Source organism: Balaenoptera musculus, chromosome 9 (assembly GCF_009873245.2).
Source record: "Balaenoptera musculus isolate JJ_BM4_2016_0621 chromosome 9, mBalMus1.pri.v3, whole genome shotgun sequence".
NCBI lineage: Eukaryota > Metazoa > Chordata > Mammalia > Artiodactyla > Balaenopteridae > Balaenoptera > Balaenoptera musculus.
Window position 1 is genome coordinate 91,548,204 of NC_045793.1, and position 26,107 is coordinate 91,574,310.

Below are 26,107 nucleotides of genomic sequence, written 5' to 3' on the forward strand. Positions count from 1 at the left end.
TAACGTTCTTAGCAAACTTAATAAGAAAAGAATTATGTTGATTTAAGAACAATATACACAAAAGCATTGTTGAGGAAAGCTACTAAAGCATATCCTGGAAACAGTAAATTGTTCTCTTTAGAAGAAAAATAATACAGTAGTGAGAAGTTGATATGGTAAGTTAAATTAGAACCAAAAGACAGAGGCCTTAAATGCCAGCAGAGAAATCTGAGCAGGGGAATAACGTGATAAGAAATGAGCTACAGAAAAAAAAAAACAACAAAAACAGCAATATGTAGAAAGAGTTGACTGAGTAAGACACAGAAATGGGAAGCTGAGAAAGCAAAGAAAACACACAGGATAGGAAGCTACTGCCATCACCCTGATAGGTAATGAAAGGCCTGGCAACAAGTGCTGGCAGTAGCTCTACAAAGGAGCATACAGATGTGACAGGCAACGTCAATGCAGAATCAATAGGGTATCCAACTGACTAGAAAGCCAACTGTTTTAAGAGAGTGAAGAATTAAAAATGATGGCCATAAAAAGAACGCAAGAAATTAGATTTCCTCAATGATCTAAGAACTTTTTAAATTATGCTTTGAATAAAGTACATGGGTAACAAGGGCAAAAACAAAAAGAATTTCTGGCAAAGCAGAAAATTCAATTAAGTAAAATAAACATTATTCAAGAATGTTCTAGTTATTACAAATATTCAAAATGAAAATTCCTATTTGATGTTTTAAATTATCTACTTTATATTTCACATATTGGTTTATTCAGTTTTTCCATTAAACGCATTATTTTCTTCTTTGGTAATTTTTTCAATTATAAAAAACTATAAACAATGGCAAAATTCCAAGGTATACAAAGCAAAAAATATAAATATCATCCTTTGCTTCTTTCCTAATAATTTATTATAAATATCCATCCAACTCATTATATACATATCACCTTCATTCTTTGTTAATGGCTGCATAAGAATAATTTTTAAAAATTAAAAAATCATATAAGCAAAGTTTCTAAATAATATTGATAAAATATCAAATACTTAAACCTTTTTCTATTATAATTAAATAGCTTCAAGCTACATTTCAAAAAGGTAAGAAAGGTAAGTTAGCAAACTGTGAAGCAGGTTCTTTTTCTAAATGGAAGTTAAAAGCAAGGGAAAAACCATAAAATAATCTATTTCTTTTCTTCCTTTCCACTCAGTAAGAAATATAAAAACTAGAGAAAACTTTTGACACCTATTTTCTTTACATCTCAAAGATAGACACCTGTGTGAGACCCCTATGGGACTGGGGTGAAGTCAAAGAAAGCTAAACGTGAGATGACCAATAATAAATCTTAGGAAAGAGAGAAGCTCAGATCACAATATAAACAAGAAATATAAGGAGATAATTAAACCCATATAAGGCAGGAAAAAGATCGAAAATACTCAGAGATGCTCAACTCTTAGAGAAATACAAAGAGAACATAGAACTGTGGGTTAGAGAGTTCACAAAAGAAAGCTAATTTGAAGACTTTTGCTAAGAAGCATTCCAAACAATGAAAGGATTAAAATAAAACCCAGACAACAGATAGACTGGACAGATTAGTAATATGATAACATATATTACATCATAAGAAGTAGAATGAAAGAATACTATAACAATTCACAAACATCTGGAACAGAGTAGTACTGAGATGTAGAAACAAAAGGAAAATTGGGTTCATCGTTAATACGAAAGCTATCACCTTCGAAAGAATACTCATTTTTATGAGAGAAAAAGAGATGAGCAAATTTAACACAGTAATATTTCTCCCCGGCTCATGATAAAATTAGGTGTGAAAATAACCCTAAGTATCCCTACCCTTCTAGTCACACATTTTTTTTTTTTTTTTTTTTTTACAGACCTCTATAAGCTGTATCCATGGTTTTCAAGCATGACAGCTTTGTACTTCCACCAGCAAGTGGTAAAAAGCACTGTCATTCCTATCAGGGCCACCAATATCAACTCCATACCATTATCAAACTATGAAGCATCAAGTAAGATAAAAAAGGAGAGCTGAGTCTGTCTGGGATTGAGGTCATTTTCCTCACCCTGCTTCCATGAAAGCAATTATGTCATATTTCTGAGAGACATTAAGCAAGACAGACTACCAAAACACATCCATCAATTTTTCAGGGAGAAAAGAAAAAGGAGCAAGAGAAGATAATAACGTTATGAGGAATCACTTTCCACTCAGACAGTTTTGGACGTATAATACTAATAAGGGATGCAAAATGAAAAATTTTTAATTTAACATAAAAAATTTTAATGTTAATGCTAACAATGAGAGTTCTGGCCATATGAGACACAGACTGTAGTAATGAGAAATATATATGGGACTGATATATATACACAGCAGCCTTTAATATTATACACAATCCCATATGTCATACGGTATGTGGAATACGGATTGGGTAGAGAAGAACCAGAGATATGTATTTCACTCTAATATTGTTAATGCCTCACTCAGAACAGTCTGAAATGTAAAAGATCAAACTACATAATCTACACTTAAACAATTTTCTTCCCAATTCTTAAAAAGCTGCAGTCTTTCTTTTGCTAATGAATTTTTTCCAAGTATCACTTCTTACAAGCAACAAAATGCTAGCAAACTGTAGCTACCTAAATTTATAAAACTGTCTTTAATCCACACAATAAAATAATGGTCTGTAATACTAATGTAACCTTTCATAATGCTTCCCAAAAAAAGTGATAAATACTAATGGATGAGTAAAATATTTTTGAAATTTTGTGAAAGGAACAATTTTTAAACTTCTGACCCTACAGAACCTTGTTTAGGAGAGAGTTCCTCAAACTATAGCCCACCTGTATCAGAACCTCTATGGTGTCTGTTTGGAAACTGCAGTTTCTGGGCCCCACCTTTACGTAAGGAGTCAGAACCGCTATGGCTGCAGCCCTGAATAATAAGTTTTAATAAGTACCCTCAGGTGATTTGTGTGCTAAAGCTTAAGAACCATTACTTTATATACCAGAAGACAGACTGTGTATCAAAGTGACAGACATTCAAGTAACTAATAAATGAAAAGATACAGAAGCAGCTCTGAACTCAATTCAGGCCACAGTGCCTTCTTAAGGAAAAAATTTTTAAGCTTACTTCATTTTAACTAATAAAATTTTAATTGAACCATATATACTATAGTTCAGCAGGACATCTGTTTTCTTAAGAACTAAAATTCTATTTTCTAAAAAGAAGTTACCTAGGCAAAAGTTTCCTTTAAAAATCATACACTCAGAAGATAAAATAGTACTAAACATAAAGAAGATGACACTATAAAGTGTTACTTTCACTTCATTCAGCCAAAATATTCTGTTAATTATAAACTGCACAACTACTGTTTATCATAATGTTATCTTAATCTGACCAGAAGGTAAGCACTATACTTGCATATTTTTGCTCATTTCAATACAAAACTTATTACTTCTAAAATAAGTTCACAGGGAAAATACTAAAAAACTCTGTTTTGTGTATCTTTTGAACAGATGTCACTCAAGTTAGGTAGATGGTTTGAGTCAAACATTTTTCCTTTATTATTGTAATTTCTTTTGTTTGTGCCATCAACACAATTTAGGAAACATTCAGCTACTCTTTGGTAATTTATGACAACTTTAATTTCCTATTCTGTTTTATAACAGTTTAAGTAACACTGGTATTCAGTGTTACTTAAATACTTCAAATGGTATTACAGAAGCACTACTCTGGGCACATTTCTTATTAACCCTTTCACTAAGAATTCTTTCCAACAACATTGATATTATCTTCTGTTGTAATTCTTTTGCTTTTTAGCATTTTCACTGAATCACAGAACCAACAGAACTATAGAGTGAGCTAGTATTACTGAAAATGGGCTGCTAGTGAATACAATTTAAATACATAAAGAAAACAGTTTAGGTGATTGAATATAGCCACCTTACAGAAAAACATATGCCAAAAAATACATTTCAGATAAACAATGATTTTGGTGTAGGGTTTCCTGGAGTCTCATAAATCCCCTGAAATTGTGTGCAAAATTTAATGTGTATCTGTATGCGTGCTTTTTCTCTGGAGCAAACATCTACAAATTCAAAAAGATCCTCACAAGAGCATGTCGTCGAAAACTAAAACAAAAACTATTCTTTTTTTAATTATTATTATTTTTTTTTAACCACGCCACGCGGCATGCGGCATCTTAGTTCCCCAACCGGGGATCGAACCCGCGCCCCCTGCAGTGGAAGCGCAGAGTCTTAACCACTGGACTCCCAGGGAAGTCCCTAAACCAAAAATTATTCTTAGTGTTAGGAAGAAAGTAGGAAAGCAAAATTGGTAAATATTATACATACTTTATTTATAGCCTGCCTTATTCTAAGGAAAATATAAGAACTTTTAAAAGCATCCAATTTTAGATACAATTAAATTAAATGAGAAAATAAATATAATAAAATCATAGCAAACAGAATGAAAAGAATGAGAAAAGTTAAATTAAAATTAATCCTGGTTTGAAATAAAAATGTAAAACATGTATCATTATCTTGCATTCTTACAAGAGATGAGTCAAAAATTGTTCCCTGTGCTTTCCATTAGGTCAGATAAAGAGAGAAAAGAACCTGATTACACAACTCAGCATTGCTAAAATAAAAATCCTCTAGCTGTTCAAAAGTACCAACTATTCTTAATACTGAGACCAGAAAGCAGTGCCTTTCATGGATCTTCTCAGAAGGTATGTAATGTGTAAATGTTTCTACAACAACTTTAAAGACAACCAAAGTCTCATATGGTTGTTTCTTAGGTCCTTCAAAATACAAAAATGGCTACAACAACCTTACAGAAAAGACAACAAGAAGTTTCTTAAGGCTGATGGTTATAATTTTCCTCAATGTACTATAATGGCATCAAACTAAAAGAAAATTCAGTAAAACGAATTATATGGGAATGAATAATATAACATTGTCCAGGTATAAAACCCTTTGCAATTCTGGTTTAATCCTAGGACAGATTCTAGAATAGTAAAGCAGTGGATCTCAACCATTTGGTACACATCTACAGGGCTGATCAGACTGGTTGGAAGAGAGAAATGGCACTTCCAGATGACAAGAAGACAGATGTTCTTAAAAACAAAACAAAAAGGCACCCAGGTAATTCTGATGTAATTATTCCTCTCATCCTCCTCACTCCCCAACTTTCAGAGATTACTAATTACCAGATAGAGTGATTAGCATTCAGAAAAATCTTCCATAAATATTCTTTCTCAATGAAATTCTAGAAAAACTCATTGGCAGAGAAATGGTTAACTGCAAAACCCTAAACCTGAAGAGCCACCTGAGCTGAGGCAAAGACTTACATCAGGAGAATTACATTCCACCCTTGACAGAGATCGCTGCTAGCAAATTCCAAAATGACAAGTTAAAGAACTGAATTTTCATCAACTAATTTTAAGATAAATCTACTTTGCCCTAAATTTCTAGTCCTCATTAAAACATCTTCTACCTATCAATGATTCAAAGACACAGTTTGAACAGATACAATGAGCTAAAAAAAAACACCAAAAAAACAACTGTGCTTTCAACTACATGATAAAAGACACCATATAAATATTTTATCACTGTTGTTAAATACAAGAAATAAGATATCACTATCATTTATATTAACAAATACACTTACTGGTTCTACAACACAACTAACTTCTCAAAATACGTAAATGTTTCTAAAATCTTATCGAGTAATATATGTCACAGGATCTAGTAGGCAGATCACAAAATGCCCAGACAAAATTGGCAAGCAGCAATAACCATAAAATCCTAGTTACCAACATAAATAAGTCTGTTATCTTGTAAGCATTTTTTTTAAATCATAAAATCACTATTATAAGGCTCATTATAATAGCACTTAGCCCTCACTTGCCCAAATCTGAACATTTCATAAAAGGTTTGGGTTGTAGGCACGTACAAAAGCGGCGGCGATAAGACAAATAATGTCAACATCAATATCACAGGGCAAAATATAACTACAACAAGAGTACAAATGAAGAGCAATGGAGCACATGTCCCTGGAAAAGCTGCTGAAAGGAAACGACACTTGAAATAAACTCTGACTGAGGAATAAGACTGGCTGATGGCCAGTAACAGGTGTAACTATAAAACTGTAAAAATTATACTAAAAGAAATCAAAGAATAAGATAAAATGAACTGGGAATTATACTTACAGTCTATAAAGCAGAGCAAATTTACCTCTATTGTGTAAAGAATACATACCTACCAACCAATACAGCAATAGGAAAATGGGCCAAGAACAAGTAACTCATCAATGAAAAACAAATGACACACACAGCAAAAACAAAATGCAAATTAGAGTAAGTTAAAAAACAAGTTAATATACTGTTTTTCACATATGTGACCTGGCAAATAATTTTTAAATGCTAATGTTTATTAATTATGACAAAGTTGTAGGTATACTCTCTCACATTAGTACTAGAAAGAAATTTCATTTTGAAATATTAAGCAAAACATTAAACATAACCTTTGACCAGGAAATTCAACTTCTTAAATTTATCCTAAGGAAACAATGGAATAATTGTACAAAAATGTATCTCCAAGCATGGTCATAAAAGGACAGTTATACTAGTAAATAATATTAAAATGACCAAAATAGTTAACAATAATAGACTATTTACATAAATTACTGGAAAGTTTTCATCTGAATATTACCCAGCCATTACAATGATATAGATTTATGTTTATTAACATGGAAGGATGTCCATAATGTAATATTAAGTGCAAAAGAATATGTACACTAGATATAGTAATGTACAAGGAAACAGTTGAGAGACTTCCCAAAATAAATCCGTAGGTGATACCTACCTACATGTTCTAGTTTTCAGCAATTAATACATACCTGAATTTTCTAGTTTGCACAATTAACATATAATTTTACAAATTAAAAAATTATCCTATTAAACCACTGATAGTAGTATGACAGTAGTACTTAATTTTTTAAATAACACTAGAATTGAGCTGATTATTCTGAAAAAATAAAAATATATAGCATATGGCAGGCCTTATGAAAATTCCTCCCTCAGCTACATTTAGGAACTTAATAGTCACCAAATATAAGTATAAAATTATATTATTAAATGAAACTTATACAAGTAAAACTGAGCCTTTGAAAGTCAAATTAATTGGTCACTAGGACGTATTTAAAATAGACATTTTCTTCACAAAAGTACTGTCCAGATTGAGACTGCTTTGTCAATATTCAGGTCTTGTTCAGTTTTATGTGACCTTTCATTTATGAGCATACTTTATAAAATACTCATTTCTCTGCCATATTTTATAGAAATTTAAAAAGATGAAAACGTATCATAGTTATTTAATTTTCTTGGTTTATTTTAAACCAAAGTAGTAGTAGATAGCATTTTTCTCCTTTCTTCCTCTTACATTCAAAACTATATATATTTTCCCAAAGTTAAAATATTAAATATATGAAACATAACATTTTTCATTTTAAAAACCCTGGGCAACTCCATAAACACAGCATATTAATTATGATTTCTCCACCCCTTGGTATGTTCCTTTTATAAGTTTTCTGATATTATCTTGTACTTTTAATTAGGCCAGGTTATCAAATCTAAAAAAATTTCATTAAGCTGTATACTTGAGTTTGTGCACCTTTTTTATACTTCAATAAAATGTTAAAAATAAAACTGACATCTATTTAAATGATGCCTGTTTAATGCTCTTAAATGTTCTCTAGAATGCATTTAAATAATCAAAAGCAAAATACAAACCCTAGACTAAGATTTTTATTTTCTTAGAATGCTCAAAATGAACACGTTTGAATCCCAAACCAATCTCATATCTCAAAAGAAAAAACTGCAGGCAGCATCAATGGAGAAGAGGAACCATTACATTAAAATTTTTTTCTCTTCTCTCCCAAGCACTTTTCCTTTTTTTTTTTTTTTAAGTGTTAAATGTGATTTTAATAAGTAGAGGAGGTGAGCAGAAAGAAGATATACATCCAGGCGGGAATCACATAGCGTAAACCAGATGAAGAATCAGAAATGGAAGATGTGCAGTTTTTCCCAAGGTCAGTTCACTCGAAAATGAACACAACCGAGGTACTTTCAGGATAGGTTAAATGAAGTCTTGTTAAGAAGTTCATACTGTGAGCCGATGCAGAACTGACTTCCTCCTAGAGGTCCAGGTACAAACATGCCTTGGACATGTATTACAGAGTAAGCTACCACATCTGTTCCTTATTTGGCTTCCTTTAAGAGGAAAGGGTGCTATGTGCCATATAATGACCTCACAAAACTTAAGTAGGCATCTGTCCTTACAGATGAAACAGCGGGTGGGATCAACTCTTGTTCCAAGTACGAGCTGGACTGGAATTCTGGGACCTCGAGTTTTTCCTTCTCCAAAGACTGAGGTCCCTAGGGATTAGGGCAACTCACCCCAGTGCAGACAGCCTCAAAATCTTTCCCAAAGTGCTTCCCGGCCCATTCCGGTCGGGGATGGGGTGTGGCGGCCTGGGCCCCCTGCTAGTTGAGGCAGGGGCAGCAGAAGCAGCAGACGGTCCGGCAGGGATTCTTCTTCTTGTACTGCATGGCATTGCGCACCTGCACCTTGGCCTGGCCGGTGCAGTCGAGGGTCTTCTGCACGTTGAACTCGATGACGTCCAGGGTGTCCGCCTGCTGCTCCACCAGCATGGCCATCTGCAGGAAGAGGTCGTGTAGGTCGCGGATGCGGCTCTCCAGCCGCAGCATCTCGCGGTGGCGGCTCTAGATCTCGTTGAGGGCCGCCCGCGCGCCCTTCACGTCAGCCAGCAGGTTCTCTGAGAACACGTCCCACTTGCCTTGTTCGAACATGTCCTCGATCTGGTCGCCCGACACGTCCTTGCCCATGATCTCCACCTGGCGCTGGATGCGGATCTTGCAGTTTTTGCGCTGCTTCATCTCGGCCTGGTTGTACTCGTGCATGGCGGCCTGGAAGGGGCGGGTGAGAGCGCTGTACTGTGCGTGCGCGATGCGCGCCACGGCCGAGGGCACGCCGTGCTGCGACTCGGCGTCCTCGCTCAGCGCCTTCATGGCGCTCAGCTTGCAGTGGATGCTCTCGCCCTGCGCCTTGATGTCCTTGGCAATAGAGTTGATGGGGCGCTTGACACTGCTGAGGCGCCGCACGGACATGAGGAAGCGGGTGTTCTGCTTTCCCAGCCGCTTCACGTCGGCAGTCAGCTGCTGGTTTTCATCCTGAAGGTCCTGGATGTCTCGGTACAAGGATTCCAGGATGTGGTGCATCTTGAACATGATATCTTCAGGGGGCGAGTCAAATTCATCGTCCTTGTCTGGGAACTGCTGTTCATACCGCTTGGTTACTTCCACAAGTTCTACTAGCCGGTCCTTCATTATGCTTTGGGGTTGAGACGTGGTTTTCTTCTCTTTTTCCTCTTCATCCATTTTGTCCCCTTGCTGCAGCTCCATGTCTTTATTTGTCTTATTTTTCCCTTTAACACACTCTTCAGATGGACTGATTCCTTCCTCAAAGATGGTTTATAATTTCTGTGAGTTCATGGACCACAACCAGCATTCTTTCCTGACCAGATTCAATGGACAGTTTTTCCTTGAGGATACCTGCTTTTGGGATGATGATCTTGTTGAGAAGACTTTGGAGAAGCTGACAGATGTTCCTCTCAGGTCCACAGCTCCTTACCTTACGTATCCCAGTGTGAGCAGGAATCCTTGGTAGGAGCTGACATGGCCTTGCGTCACTAGCTCTGGGTGTTGAAAGCAGGCCACTCCATCTGATTTCTTGAAACCCTATTTTCTTTTTTTTTTTTTTTTGAATTTTATTGTATTTATTTTTTATACAGCAGGTTCTTATTAGTTATCTGTTTTATACATATTAGTGTATATATCTCAATCCCAATCTCCCAATTCATCCCACCACCACCGCCCCCCACCACTTTAACCATTACATTAAAATTTTTTTAATTGCTTTTAAGCTGTACAAGTCCTTCAACTTCCACTAACAAATAATATTGTTACAGCCTCTACCCAAAATTTACAAAAGTCCCAACTTCACACAATTCTTTTGTCTTATAGCACTTTGGTTCTCATTAGCACCTCCACCAGAGTACAAGTGGAAGAAATAAATAATAAGTGCAAGTAGAAGTCCTCTTCTTACTAGCTGTGTGATCCTAGGAATGTTACTTGTCTCATCCAGACTCTGCTTCCCCAACTGCAAAATGATAACATCTACATCAGAGGCTGTTGTGAAACCTCAATGAGATAAAATATATACAATGTTTAGCACAGTACTTGCCACAAAGCAAACAATGACAGCTTTTATCATTTTTCTGAAATTTTATGTTTTTTAATGTATTTTCAATTCAATTATGTCATGTAGTTCCAAAAAAAATCACTATGTATTGATTACTGTAGTTCCTCAAAAAAGTACTTTTTCTCGTCTCAGTATTTGAGACCTGATTTTCACTTAAATGTGTTTATTCTACGTCAGTGCCCAACTTTAACTTGAAAATCTTCATAGTAATACTTCAGTATTTTGTTACCAGAAAAAATACACAAGAAATGTATATTATGTGATTTTTTAAGAAAAAACAAAAAAAGATGTCACTTTTGTACACATAAGAGTAGAACACACGACCACAGATGATGATGTATAATCAATGTCACCTTCAAAATATATAAATTCATCCTTTAGTTCTATTTCTAAAGAAAGAAGGATAAGAGGAAAGCAATATTGGAGGGACCTACTATATGCTAGGCAAGGTTGAAAACAATCTATAAATTTGTCTCATTAAATCTACCCAACAGTCCTTTGAAATCTGAGAGAGAATTTACCTTGTCGATATTCACAGTTAGCAGGAGCAATGCAAATGGGATTTAAAGCAAGCTCTAGATGGCTTCAAAGCCTATGTTCTCCTGTCTCTTAATCACAAACTACATAGCAGGAACAATTACATTATTTTATGTTATAATTTTATGACATTTTGAAGTCTCTAAAATGTTAATAAAGTATTACTTTGATGAAAGAAAAGTTTGTGAATACTGTGCTGTTCTAGTTATTACATTAAAATAACTAGCTTGCAAGTGCCCATTCAACAAAAATGTTCAGAAATCATAAATCATAAATCATTTATAAATCATTTATCTCAGTAGAAGTCTTCCCAGCTACTCCTTTTCAGTTTTTATTTTCATTGCTACATTTTAACCCACTCTAGAATATCAATTTCATTACTTCCTTTTAGGTAGAAAGTCTCCACATCAATTAGATGGCTGTTCTTAAGTATCCCCAAACCTTATTTTAAAAAAACAAAAAATACCTTCTCTCTCTCCTCCACCCTCTGTCCAGCAATTACCACTGTTCAGTATTTATGGAGAAGACCAAGCCGAATTTCTCAGAACACAGTTTAAAAACAAACAAGATTTTGAACTACTAACCTTACTAGGAAATTCTATGAAAAATGTCCGGTTCACATTTTTCTTCCTGTATTGAGATCCTGACTAAATATTATTCTTATTTCTGTTAGAAGTTAAGTAACTATGGCTCATAACCAGGCTCCATCACATGCCTATAACCAGATCTGTAATAACATCCTACAAGTATCCGGAAGACCAAGAATGAACTTTATTAATCAGCATAACTCTAAAACAGAAACAGTCTTAGAGACAAGCACACAGTAGCATTTTAAAACATAGGTATCAGCAGAGAATTGAATATGTAAACCTGATTAGAATAAAAAGTAGTTTTCTCTTACTCCCAAATTACTTACCTGTAAAACCTTAAATTGGCCTGAGGCCATTATTTGTTTCTTAAGAGCAACAGGAGAAAAAATGTATAATTAGCCATGATATCAGAAGAGTATGCAGGATATTTTATAAGCCCTATCCCATTACAGCTGTTTACTTTAAAAACATCAGTTAACATTTCATATCTGTGTATAAAAAAAGTATGTTTCCTGCCAATAAAAAGACATATAACTCTGGCACTTTCTTCTTGAGGAAAAGCAGGACACATTAAAACACTGTGTGTGTATTTTATTTTGTTTTGACTCTAATGTCTTTCTAGGGCAGAACTTTACAGATCAGCCATTCTCTTTCCTCCAAAACACAAAGAATCCTCCCTTCCATGTAGCTGATATGGTACAGATGCATTTGTTTCTTATTTGCTGCCAGAACAAATTACCACAGACTTAGAGGCCTGAAAGCTACAAATTTATTATCTTCCAGTTTTGGAGGTTAGCAGTCCAAAATGAGTCACAGTGGGCTAAAATCAAGGTGTTGGCATAGCTGCATTCCTTTCTGGAAGTTCTAAGGGAGATACCATCTCCTTGCTCATTCAATTTGTTAGCAGAATTTAATTCCTTCAGGTTGTAGCACTGAGGTCCCCATTTCCTTGCTGCCTGTGAGCTGGGGACAGTTCCTAGCTACTAAAGGACATCTGCATGTCCATGAGTCCCTTCCTTTACCTTCACAGCCATCAATGGCAGGTTAAGTACTTTCAGGCTTCAAATCTCTCCTGCCTCTTCTTCTACCATTGCAGCTCTCTGGCTCACTCTTCTGCCTTCCTCTTTCACTTTTAAAAACTCAAGTATTTAGAATGGTCCCATCTGGATAATCCAGACTGATCTCCCATCTCAAGGTCCATAACCTTAATCACATTTGTGAAGTCCCTTCTGCCCCATAAGGTAATATATTCAAAGGTTCCAGTGACTAAGATGAGAATATCCTTGAGGGGGCGCATTATTGTGCTTACCATACAACACCACATGCTGAGCTGCACTGACTTGAAGCGAAGAACAAAAGAGCATGTCACCACCTTTTGGCTAAAGAAGAAAAGTTCTTAGGATAAAACAGAGTTCAAAATGCTAAGCAATCTTCATCAAATACTACCATTATCAGAGAATCCATCAATTTAAGTAGACATTATCATTAAATCCTTACTTCTTTTTAAATGGAAAAACACCTAAATATATTAACAACTTACTCAAAGCTAACTATATTTCTCACTGTAAAATAGCACTAGTTTCTACCATTAGGCTCTCTCTCTGTTCACTTTCTTTATGTTCCACAAATCTTTATCTGGAAGAAAGCTTCTCACAAAGCTAAAGACACACTGGAAGACACACAGGCTTAGATGAGGTCTTCTGAAAACCATGACACTTTTTATATCACAGAAACAAAAATGAATTTGTTAAAATGGTAATAAGACCCATGAGTGCAAGACAACAAGCCAGAATCTTAGAATTCCCATATTAAATATATCTGAAGACTAAAGAAAGGGTGTTGCTGCTTTAAACTAGTTTTGGCAAAGAGAAAGAATAACTTCTATGGGTATAATTTTTCTGTTGCTCTTCTAAGTAAACGAAAGACTTGCCTTAGAGAACAGATGAACAAAGAGAAAAAAGATCCCATAAAACTGATTTTAGTCTTTAAGTAAAAATTTCCACAAAATGTCATTCTTCCAAAACAAAGTAATAACTTTTAATACTAGTAGACTCCAAAAGGCAAAGTAATTAAAGTGCCTTGGCAAATTTATTGTTCTAAGTCTGTAAGGTTACTTAGACTCTATGAAACATTCTTGTATCCATTCATTCTTAGGGAATACAGAGATTTTATATACATAAAATTCAAGTCTGCACTGAACATTACCTCTAATCATATTTTAAAACTAAAATTAGTTTGGAATCTCAACCTACAGAAATTTTTATCAAAGCGATTCAAATTTACAACGCTCATTTGATTTTATGGACTTTGAGTGCATATGCGCAAAAGGCAAATACAAATTATTTTAGTCTAGTTTCCACTAATGGCAGAGTAAATTGGTCAAGCATAGTTTCCTGCAGATAATTTCTAAACCTAGATAAGCCATTTTTAAAAACACACTTATTTGAAGGCTCTGGAAAGTGATCAAAGGCAGGAACCTACGGAAGGAAAGGTTACACTTGAAATACATAAATTGCAATGGGTAAGGATTCCAAGTTTGGGGTTTTTTGCCTAAGGGCACTGACCACCATTACTGCCATCAACTCCCATTCCAATGCCCACAGTTCTTGCAGCAGAAAAATACAGACTTACAGTCCAGAGATGGTAGAGAACATGAATTAAGGCAGAGTAACTATAAATTTAGAAAGAAAAATCCTAAAAAGAATAGAGCCACGGCAGGAGCAAGACCCAAATCCCTGGCTTACCATTAAAATACACACATGGGAGAGAAGGGAGGACCCAGGAGGAGGGGGAGATGGGAGGATCCAGGAGGATGGGGAAAAGCAAGCAAAAGTCAGAGGGGTGTCTACCCTTAAAAGACTGGCAAGCCATGTGAGTTTACTGCTTTTTTTAGACTAATGGTTTTCCCCAAACAGTACACAGCTCAAGCAGCAGAAAGCTGGGGCCTTACTATAACTTGAGGTGTCACAGGACAGAGCTCAGAGCTGAAAGAGCAGCTGGAAATTTAGGAAGGAAACTCTAAAGGAAAAAAAGATACACAAAACCTGAGGCCCATGATCTTAGTATCAACTCTGCGAAAATTCTTGGTGTCATCTAAACTACAGAGGTACAGGGCTGATCTATCAGGTACCAGGTTACTAAAGCAATAGCTATAAGCCAGAAGAACTGAGCAGAGATGAAGACCACACAGTACAGGGGAAAGAATGTGTAGCTTGAGATCAGAGAAGTTAACTGCCAGCTGGAACAATAACAACAAAAAACAATCCTCAGAGAACACAGTTGAATCTCAAATGACAAATATATTATTCACAATGTCCAGTTTTCAACCAAAAATTACTCCATATGTTGGATCAACAGTACAGAATAGAGAGCCCAGAAATAAACCCATACACCTACCTTCGACAAAGGCGGCAAGAATACACAATGGAAAAAAGACAGTCTCTTCAGCAAGTGGCTGGGAAAAGCTGGACAGCCACATGTAAATCAATGAAGTTAGAACACACCCTTATACCATATACAGAAATGAGTCCAAAATGGCTTAAAGACTTAAATATAAGACACTACACCATAAAACTCCTAGAAGAGAACACAGGCAAAACATTCTCTAACATAATTCGTATCAATGTTTTCTTAGGTCAGTCTCCCAACGCAATAGAAATAAAAGCAAAAATAAACAAGTGGGACATAATCAAACTTATAAGCTTCTGCATAGCAAAGGAAACCATAAACAAAACAAAAAGACAACCTATGGATTGGGAGAAAATATTTGCAAACAATGTGACCGACAAGGGCTTAATTTCCAAAATATACAAACAGCTCATACAACTCAAAAACAAAAAAACAAACAACCCAATCAAACAATGGGCAGAAGACCTAAATAGACAATTTTCCAAAGAAGACATACAGATGGCCAACAGGCACATGAAAAGATGCTCAACATTGCTAATTATTAGAGAAATGCAAATCAAAACTACAATGAGGTATCACCTCACACCGGTCAGAATGGCCATCATTAAAAAGTCTACAAATAACAAATGCGGGAGAGGGTGTGGAGAAAAGGGAACCCTCCTACACTGCTGGTGGGAATGTAAGTTGGTAACAGCCACTATGGAGAACAGTATGGAGGTTCCTTAAAAAACTATAATAGAGTTGCCATAGGATCCAGCAATCCCACTCCTGGGTATATATCCAGAGAAAACCATAATTCAAAAAGATACATGCACCCCTATGTTCACAGCAGCACTATTTACAATAGCCGACACATGGAAGCAACCTAAATGTCCATGGACAGATGAATGGATAAAGAAGATGTGGTATATAGACACTATGGAATACTACTTGGTAAAAAAGAATGAAATAATGCCATTTGCAGCAACATGGATGGACCTAAAGAATATCATACTAAGTGAAGTAAATCAGAAAGAGAAAGACAAATGCCATATGATACTTATATGCAGAATCTAAAATATGACACAAATGAACTTATTTATGAAACAGAAACCAACTCACAGACAGAAAACAAACTTATAGTGACCAAAGAGGAAAGGAAGTGGGGGAGGGATAATTAGGAGTTTGGGATTAGCAGATACAAACTACGTACTATATATAAAATAAATAAACAAAAAGGTCCTACTATATAGCACAGGGAACCATAGTCAGAATCCTGTAATAAACCATAACAGAAAAGAATATTAAAAAGAATGTATATATATATGTATAACTGAATCATTTCTCTGCACACCAGAAACTAACACAATATTGTAAATCAACTATACTTCAATAAAAAATTACTCCACATGCAAAGAAATAGATGTACATAACCCATACTCATGAAAAAAAAATTTAAAAGGCAGATCAAAGAAATTGACTCTGCAAGTGGACTCATACAAGGGACTTAATAGACAATGACTTCAAAACAGCTAATATTTCACCTGAAGTAATTCAACATAAGCACTTAAGTAGATTGTGCTAAATTAAAGATGCATGTTGTAATCCCTAGGAATTCCTACAAAAGTAATACAAACTTATAGCTAAAAAGTTCATAGACAAAATAAAATGGCATACACAGAACTATCTGATTAACACAAAAGAAAACAAGAAATTCCAACAAAGAAAAGCCTAGGACCAGATGGCTTCACTGGTGAATTCTACCAGACATCTAAAGAAGAATAAACACCAAAAACTTCTCAAACTGTTCCAAAAATTGAAGAGAAGGGAACACTTCCTAACTCATTCTATTAGCTCAGCATTACCCTAATATCAAAACCAGACAGAGACACTACAAGAAAAGAAAACTGCAAGCCAATATCTCTTGTAAATATAGATGTGGGAATTCCCTGGCAGTCCAGTGATTAGGATTCCATGCTTTTACTGCCAAGGGCACAGGTTTGATCCCTAGTCAGGGAACTAAGATCCTGCAAGCCATGCGGCAGAGCCAAAAAAAACCCATATATATGTATGCAAAAATCCTCAACAACATACTAACAAACTGAATTCAACAGCATATTAAAAGGATTATAGACTGTGACCAAGTGGGATTTATCCCTGGAATACAAGCATAGGTCAACATACAAAAATCAAAGCAAGAGACCACATTAATAGAATGAACAGGGAAAAAAAACCACATGGTCATCCTGATGCAGAAAAAGCATTTGACAAAATTCAACACCCTTTTGCAATAAAAACACTAAGTAAACTAGAAATACAAGAGAATTTCCTCAGCATAATAACAGTCATACATGAAAAACACACAGCTAACATCACACTCAGTGATTAAAGACTGAATGCTTTTCCCTAAGATCAGAAACAAGGTAAGGATGTCCGCTTTCACCACTTCTATTCAACAAAGTACTGAAAGTTCTAGCCTGCATAAACAGGCAAGAAAAATAAATCAAAGGCATTCAAACTGGAAAGGAAGAAGTAAAATTATCTCTGTTCACAGATGACAAGATCTTATATGTAGAAAACCCTAAAGACCACACACACACACACACACACACACACACACACACACAGAGAGAGCTAAAAAATGAATTCAGCCAAGTTGCAGGACACAAAATCAACAACACACAAAAATCAGTTGTATTTCTATATACTAGCAATGAACAATTCAAAAATAAAGAAAACAATTCCATTTACAAAAGTATCATAAAGAATAAAATACTTAGGAATAAATTTAATTAAGGAGGCTGAAAGCCTTGTGCACTGAAAACTATAAAAGACTGCCAAAAGAAATTAAAGATCTAAATAAATGGAAAGACATCTGTGTTCATGAACTAAAAGTCTTAATACTTTAAGGTGACAATACCACTCCAAATGATCTACAGACATAATACAAGCCCTATAAAAATCCCAAAGGCATTTTTTTACAGAAATAGAAAAACTCATCCTAAAATTCATATGGAATTTCGAGGGATATTGAAGAGTCAAAATACTTTTGAAAAAGAAGAACAAAGTTGGAAGACTTGATCTTCTGAATTTTGAAACTTACACCAAAGCTTTAGTAATCAAAACAGTATGGTACCAGCATAATGATACATATTCCATACACCAATGGAATAGAAGACAAAGTCCAGAAATAAAGAGTTACATAAATGGTCAATTAAATTTTGACAAGGGTGCCAAGTCCATTCAGTGGAGAAAGGATAATGTTTTGAACAAACAGCGTGAGGAAAACTGGATATCCACATGCAAAAGCATGAAGCTAGATCCCACCTTACACCACATATAAAAATTAACTCAAAATGGATCAAAGATCTAAATTGAAGAGCCAAAACTACAAAACCCTTAGAAGAAAACAAGGGGGAAATCTTCACTGAGCTAGATTTGGCAACCGTTTCTTAAGTATTACACCAAAAGCACAGAGAACAAAAGAAAAATTGGATAAACTGGACTTCATCAAAATAAAAAATTCTCCATCAAAGGATACTATCAAGAGAGTGGGAAGACAACTCACAGAATGGGAGAAAATATCTGTGGGAAAAAATATTTTAGCTGACAAGGACTAGTATCCAGAATATATTTAGAACTCAACAACAAAAAACAAACAACTCAGTTTTTAAAATGGATAAAAGACTTAAAAAACATTTCACCAAATAAGATATAAAATGGTCAATAAGTACATGAAAACATGTTCAACATCACCAGTCTTTAGGAAAATGCAAATCGAAACTGTAAGATATTACCTTCACACTTATAAGGGTGACAATTATTTAAAAAAACAAAAAGGAAAATAACAGGGGTTGATGAAGATGTGGAGAAATTCAAATTCTAGTGCACTGTTGGTGGGAATGTTAAAAGGGCAGCTACGGTGGAATACTGTTTGGCAGATCCTCAAACTGTTAAACACAGAATTACCATATGACCCAGAAATCCCACACCTAGATATATACCCAAAAGAACTGTAAACAAGGACTCAAACAGATACTCTAACACCAATGTTCATAGCAGCATTATTTATAACAGCCTTTTCAAAAAGTGGAAACTAGCCAAGTGTCTATCAAGAGATGAATAAACAAAAAGTGATATACAATGCAATATTATTCAGCCATAAAAAATGGAATGAAGTTCTGATACACGCTACAACATAGATGAACCTTGAAAACATTATGCTAAGTGAAATAAGCCAGACACAAAAGGACAAATACTGTATTATTCCACTTACATGAAGTACCTAAAATAGGCAAATTCATAGAGACAAAAAGTAGAACAGAGGTTACCAAGGATTGGGGAAACAGGAAAATGGGGAGTTACTACTTGATGAACACAGCGTTTCTTTGGGATATGATGAAAAGGTTCTGGAAATAGTGTTGAAGGTGACACAACACTGTGAATGTACTTAATAACACTGAATTTTACACTTAAAAATGGTTTATGAAAAAAGGACAAGAAGAAAAAAAGCAGGAAAGAAAGACAGGAACAAAAGAAAAAAGATCATAAAAATAGAATATAGCAAAATGGCAAACTCAATCCAACCATATCAATAACTAGTAAAAATATATATGAACACTCCAAACAAAAGGAAACTGAAATTATAAGAACAGATAATAAAGCAAGACTCAAGAACACTCTATCTACAAAGAAATAGACTTTAAATGCAAATTCAAGATAGCTACAGTAATCAAAATATAAAGATATGTGAAATCAGGACAGACACATAGATAAATGGAACAGAATAGAGTTCAAAAATACACCTACAGATATAGAGTCAATTGATTTTCTAAAAAAGTCCCAAGGTAATTCAGTGGAGAGAGGAAGGTCTTTTCAACAAATGGAACTGGATCAATTAGATATCTTCATGGGAAAAAATAAGCTTCAACCTTTCCCTTGCATTATATCAAAAATTACCCTGACATGAACCATAGATCTTAACACAAAAATTAAAACTTTAAAACTTCCAGAAAAAAATGTAGAAGAAATTTTTTGCAACTGTAGGATAGGAAAAGATTGTCTTAGATAGGGCTCCAAAAGTGCAAACTATAAAACAAAACTCACACGCCCCCCCCACCAAAAAAAAGAAAAAGATACACTGGGCTCCATCAAAACTAAAATGTTCTGCTCAAATCACACCACTAGGAATATTAAAAGACAATGCACATATATTCACAAAAAACATTCACACTCACACACACACACCTGACAAACTTGTATCCAGAATATAAAAAGACCTCTCACAACTCAATAAGAAGACAAACCCAGTTTAAAACAAGGGCAAAAGTCTAGTTACCCTATATTTCACAAGACTGTCTTTTATTGAACCCTCTTAGCCATTTTTTATTTTTGTGTAAATCAAATGCACTTCAATCCAAGGCTCAGATCTTATCCCACACATTTGGGTTAGGCACACAAATTTAACCTTTTGCCATCATTAGACATTGTAAGAGACAAGAGTTAATAAAATGAGATGGGATAGCTTAGTCCCAAAGCACTTAGGGGTGAAAATGGACTCCAGTTTGAATTGAGTAATTTAGTAATATTTGTTCCACAGTTTTAAAGTAAATTCATACTGTCTTTAAAAAAAAAAAAAAAAAAAGACAAAAGATCTGGACAGACACTACACAAAGATAAATGAAGTGGGAAATAAATATTCAAAATCAGGTTCAACATGATTTGTAATCATGTATATGCAAATTAAAATCATAAAGAGATACCTCTACACATCTATGAGACTGGCTAAAATTAAAATGATTTACAATGACAAGCACTGAAGGATGTAAAGCAAATGTGACTCTTATGCATTGCTGGTGGGAATGTTACAACCATTTTAGAAAAGTGTAGCACAGAGGAAAGACCAGCGAAGATACAGGGAGAAAGTGGTAATCTGCAAGTCAAGGAGAGAGGACTCAGAAAATAAAAAACCTATGGACGCCTTGATCTTGAACTTCCAGCTGCCAGAACTGTGAAAAATTATATTTCTGTTGTTTAAGACACCCGGTCTGTGATAATTTTGTTATGGCAGCCCCAGCAAACTAATACTGTTGCTATATAAGACTACTGTAAAAATAAAATTACCTATTAGTTTCAAAAGAAAGAAAACAGTGTAGCAAATCTTAAAAAGTTAATCATAACACTTACCAGATGACCCAGCAATTCCACGCCTAGGTATTTACCCAAGGGCACTGAAAATAAATGTTCATGGCTGTTTTATTCACAATAGTCAAAAGTTAAAAACAACCCAGTATGTATCAAAAGCTGAATGGATAAATATATTGTGGAATACATCCACTGGAATACTACTCATCAAATGAATGTATACTGTATGATTCCACATATATGAAATCCAAGAAAGAGCAAAATGAAATCTCTAGTAACCAAAAGTTTGTGCTGGAGCTGGGAGGACTGACTCAGAGAGGCACAAGACAACTTCTGGGGGGTCACCACTGACCTCTGAATATATTCCTAGTTGTGACAATACAACTGTAACATCAGCATTATCTTCTAATTAGATACGGTAGAAAAACACATTTCTGATTTATTGAAACAGATTTCAAGTCCCTAACACAGAAATTAAAACAAATGACTAAAACTGTCTCCTATTTTACTGAACATGTCTCTCAAAAGATCATGCCTGCCTACCTGCCCTGCTGTTTACATGGTATTAAAATGTAAAGTTCTATAAGTATATCTATAATCATAAATTTACATTGAACCCTTTTAACTTAGCCTATAGCCAATTTCAATCTACTAAACCAAAGACTGATAAAAACTGCTTTAGTTAGAATTTTTATACATAATCAAGTAAATGGCAATAAAAAGAAAAACAGCCCACCTAATGCTCCCCCAAAATATTAGACTTAGAGACTCAAAGCTGTAATTCACTAGAAGTAGGCTGACACCATTTTTTAGGAACAATCAATAAAATAACCAGTAAAAAGTCAATAAAATAAGAAGCCTGTATTTGGAGCATTGTTTATATTCATTTAAGATACACTGCCAATTTTTAAAACTTACATGTACTGGAATGGAAAAGAGAAGTACTGGCTTAAGCATCCAACTAGAAAATAAAGCCCTTAGAACCGAGAAATTGAAAATTTGATATATTACTAGTTTGAAGAACCTTACACTAAATTAATTTTTCTCAAACAATGATGAATGGTCCAGCAGGGGGTGACAAATAATAAGGTAAACTACAGACCTTCAATAAACATTACCTGACCATATGGAATAAAATATATACCCAAAAATACTACTGTAACTTTGAAATGTATGAAAAATAACATACTAAAGTTTACAAAAAGTAAGCTGCTTGTTTTTGTCTGGATATTAATCCTCATTTTCTGACACTATGTGATGAAAGATAAAACCAAAAAAATACGATCATAAATGCTGTATGGGTATTATGTGTTAAATATAAATTTGGATAACATTAAGTTCAATTAGTTTAAAAAAAAAAAGAGGGTTTGTGGGTGTGTAATTTTAATATGCTTATGTCTCCACAACTGGCAATCCCATACCTAAGCATAAACCCATTATTCTGGATTTGAGCACAGCATCACCCTGACCTGGTGGTAGCTGAATCCGGTCACATATATAAGTAATTTAGAGACTATCTAAATCAAACATAGGTACTGAAGACATTTATCATCATATATGATTACACTGTACGTTTAAAAAGGCATACTGAATTTGCTACGCTGAAGTTGTCACAAAAACCTATGTATGTTTTAAATGCATTTAAGACGTCATCTCAACCTAGAGATTATCATACTAAGTGAAGTAAGTCAGAAAGAGAAAGACAGATACCATATGATATCATTTATATGTGGAATCTAAAATATGACACAAATGAACTTAGTTATGAAACAGAAAATGACTCACAGACATAGAAAACAAACTTATGGTTACCAAAGGGGAAAGGGGGTGGGGGAGGAATAAACTGGGAGTTTGGGATTAGCAGATACAAACTACTATATATAAAACAGATAAACAACAAAAGTCCTACTGTGCATAGCACAGGGAACTATATTCAATATCCTGCAATAAACCATAATGGAAAAGAATATTAAAAAGAATATATATATACACATATATATGTATAACTGAATCACTTTGCTGTATACCAGAAACTAACACAACATTGTAAATCAACTATACTTCTATTAAAAAAGAAGTCATCTCAGACCTAATTTAATACTGGAAACGGTTACATGGCATATTTACAAATTTTCCTATCAATAAACAATTTTTAAAAGCTTGAAATAATAAAATTTTCTAAAATGTTCACCAACTACATCATCTTACAGACATCTCAAAAAAAATTCATTAGTTCCTTAATTATCGATCACCTATTACGTGGCAAAGATTATGTAAATCATAGTTTTTCCCACCTATGCATAAATCAAAAATGTTTGCATATAAGTATTGTTTTATCAGATTGAGAAAATATCAGTTACAATAAGAACATTAGTGGATAAAACAAACTTAGACTATCCCTTCCTTCTATAAAAAATATTTCATAAAATGCTTCTATGATAAATTTGAAAAATATTTTCTCATGATACATGGTGTTAATGTATCACCACATATCATCAGAAAACATTCTGTTGCAGCTTGGCAACAAAATTATAAATCTCAGAGGACAGACAATACACAGTAAAAATTAATGGAGGATATACTTTCCTTTTTTTTTTTGTCGCACCACGCAACATAAAATACATTCACTATATATAAACCATGGTATAACTTAAATGTGACTTAAGTGTATCATCTTAACTAATGCTCAAAAAATGTTACTAATTTGTAGTAAGGCCCATCTAAATTTTCATCTAGTGCCAAGACTTTTCTTGAAGAAAAACCATAAATGAATGTGATATAATTTAATCCTGAAATCTGTACTATGTAGTTTCATTTTTTAATCATACATAATAATATGCATGAAAAATTACACATAAGTCTACACTAAAAAAATTCTGCTTATTCTGTCAATAAGACACCAGTATGATTTTAATTTTTACTTCCCTAATGCCTAATGATGCTGAGTATCATATATGCATATTTGCCATTCACGTATATTCTTTGGTGAAGTGTCTGTTCAAATCTTTTGCCTATTTTTTAATTGGGTTGTTTGTGTTCTTACCAATGGTGAAAGTTTTTTATATATTCTGAAAGCAAGTCCTTTATCAAATATATACTTTGCAAACATTTTCTGTCTATGGCTTGCTTGTCTTTTCATTCTTCTAGCAGCATCGCTCACAGAAGTTTTAGATTTTGATAATGTCTAATTTACCAATTTGTGTGTAGCAGGGAGAATTGTGCTTTGGGTTATATATCTAAGAAATCATTTTCTAATTCAGAGACATAAAAATGTTCTCCTACGTTTCCCTTTAGAAGTTCTATAGTTTTCGGTTTTATATTTAGGACTATGATCCATTTTCAGTTTTCTTTTTTTCTTATATGAAGTAAGGTATAAATACAAGTTCACTGTTATACATATGGATATCCAATTTTCCCAGTACCATCTGTTGAAAAGACTATCTTTTCTCCACTAAATGTGTCAAAAATCCGTTGTTCTTACATGTGTGCGTCTATTTCTGGGCTTTCTATTCCATCCCATTGACCTATTTGTCTATCTTTTTGTCTTGATTAGTATAAGTCATTGTAACAGGTCTTCAAATCAGGTATGGTTAATGCTCCAACTGTGCCTGTTTTTTGGTTTTTCTAAAAAGTTTTGGTTATTCTACATCCTTTGCATTTCCATATGAATTTTAAGATCAGTTTGTCAATTTTTAATAAAAGCCTGCTGGGATGCAGGTTGTAACTGTGCTGAATCTATACAAATCAATTTAGGGAAAATGGGCATATTAATAAACACTATAAAGTCTTCCAATTCACAGACAATGTTTATTTACTTATTTAGGTCTTCTTTAATTGTCCTCAACAATGTTTTCTAGTTGTCAGTTTATGACTGTGTATCTTCTGTCAAATTCAACCCTAAGTAGTTCATATTTTCAATGCTATTATAAGTGGTATTTTTGAATTTCAACTTCCAATTGCTTGTTAATATTATACAGAAATAAAGGGAATTCCCTGGCAGTCCAGTGGTTAGGACTCCACACTTCCACTGCACGGGGCATGAGTTTGATCCCTGGTTGGGGAACTAAGATTCCCGCAAGCCACGCGGCACAGCCAAAAACAAAAAAAAGAAAACAAAAGAAATAAAACTAATTTTTGTATATTGATCATATATCCTGAAATCTTGCTAAACTCCTGTATTAGTTCTATAAACTTTTTTTTGTGAACTCAAAACAAGATACTACTACACACTTATTAGAATGGCTAAAATTAAGATGACTGACTATAACGAGTGTTGACAAGGATGCAGAAAAAGTGCAGTTTTCATACACTTCAGGTAGAACACCTCAGCAATTTCTTTCAAAGTTAAACATACATCTACTATATGATCTGGCCATTCCATACCTACGTATTTGTCAAAGAGAAATGAAAGCATATGTCCATAAAAATACCTGTATATGAATGTTCATAACAGCTTGATTTGTAATAGCCAAAAACTAGGAACAACTCAAATATCAATCAACAGGTGAATGAATAAACCAACTGTGGGATACCCATATAATGGAAAACTACTCAGCAATGAAACGGAATGAGCTATTGATACACACAACATAGATGAATCTCAAAATAATTAAGCTGACTGAAAGAAGCCAAACAAAAACACAAACTGTATGATTCCATTTACATAAAGTTCATTAGAATGCCAACCAATCTATAATGACAGAAAGCAGATCCATAAATGCCTGAGGAGGGATTACCAAGGGGCATAAGGAAACTTTTGGGGGGTGATAGTTATGTTCACTATCTTAATATTGGTGATGGTTTCATGTCAAAACTTGCCAAACTGTACATTTTCAATATGTTGCAGTTTACTGTATATCGCTTAGACCTCAATTTTAAAAAAAAGAAAAGGTACCAGCATAATCGTCACTAGGCACCAGAATATACTTTTTAAATTGATATATAACTTTAAAGTGATACATAATTCACAAAGCATAAAATTCAACCTTTTAAAGCATACAATTCAGAGGCATTTTTGTATACTGACAAGGTTATGCAACAATCACCACTATTTAATTGCAGAACATTTTCACCACTCTAAAGAGTGGTATCCATTAGCAGCCACTGACATTC

General features: G+C 34.3%; 2 protein-coding genes across 2 annotated transcripts in view; both read right to left on the bottom strand.

Moving 5' to 3' along the window:
* Nucleotides 1-26,107, bottom strand: part of COG5 (component of oligomeric golgi complex 5) — a 281,556-nt gene that overhangs the window by 216,284 nt on the left and 39,165 nt on the right. The gene's annotated exons all lie outside the window — the stretch shown is intronic.
* LOC118900583 (syntaxin-11-like) lies at nucleotides 8,225-9,736 on the bottom strand. The gene is given in 1 exon segment (XM_036862996.1): nucleotides 8,225-9,736. A coding segment is annotated over 1 exon segment (939 nt). The 5' UTR covers nucleotides 9,479-9,736; the 3' UTR covers nucleotides 8,225-8,539.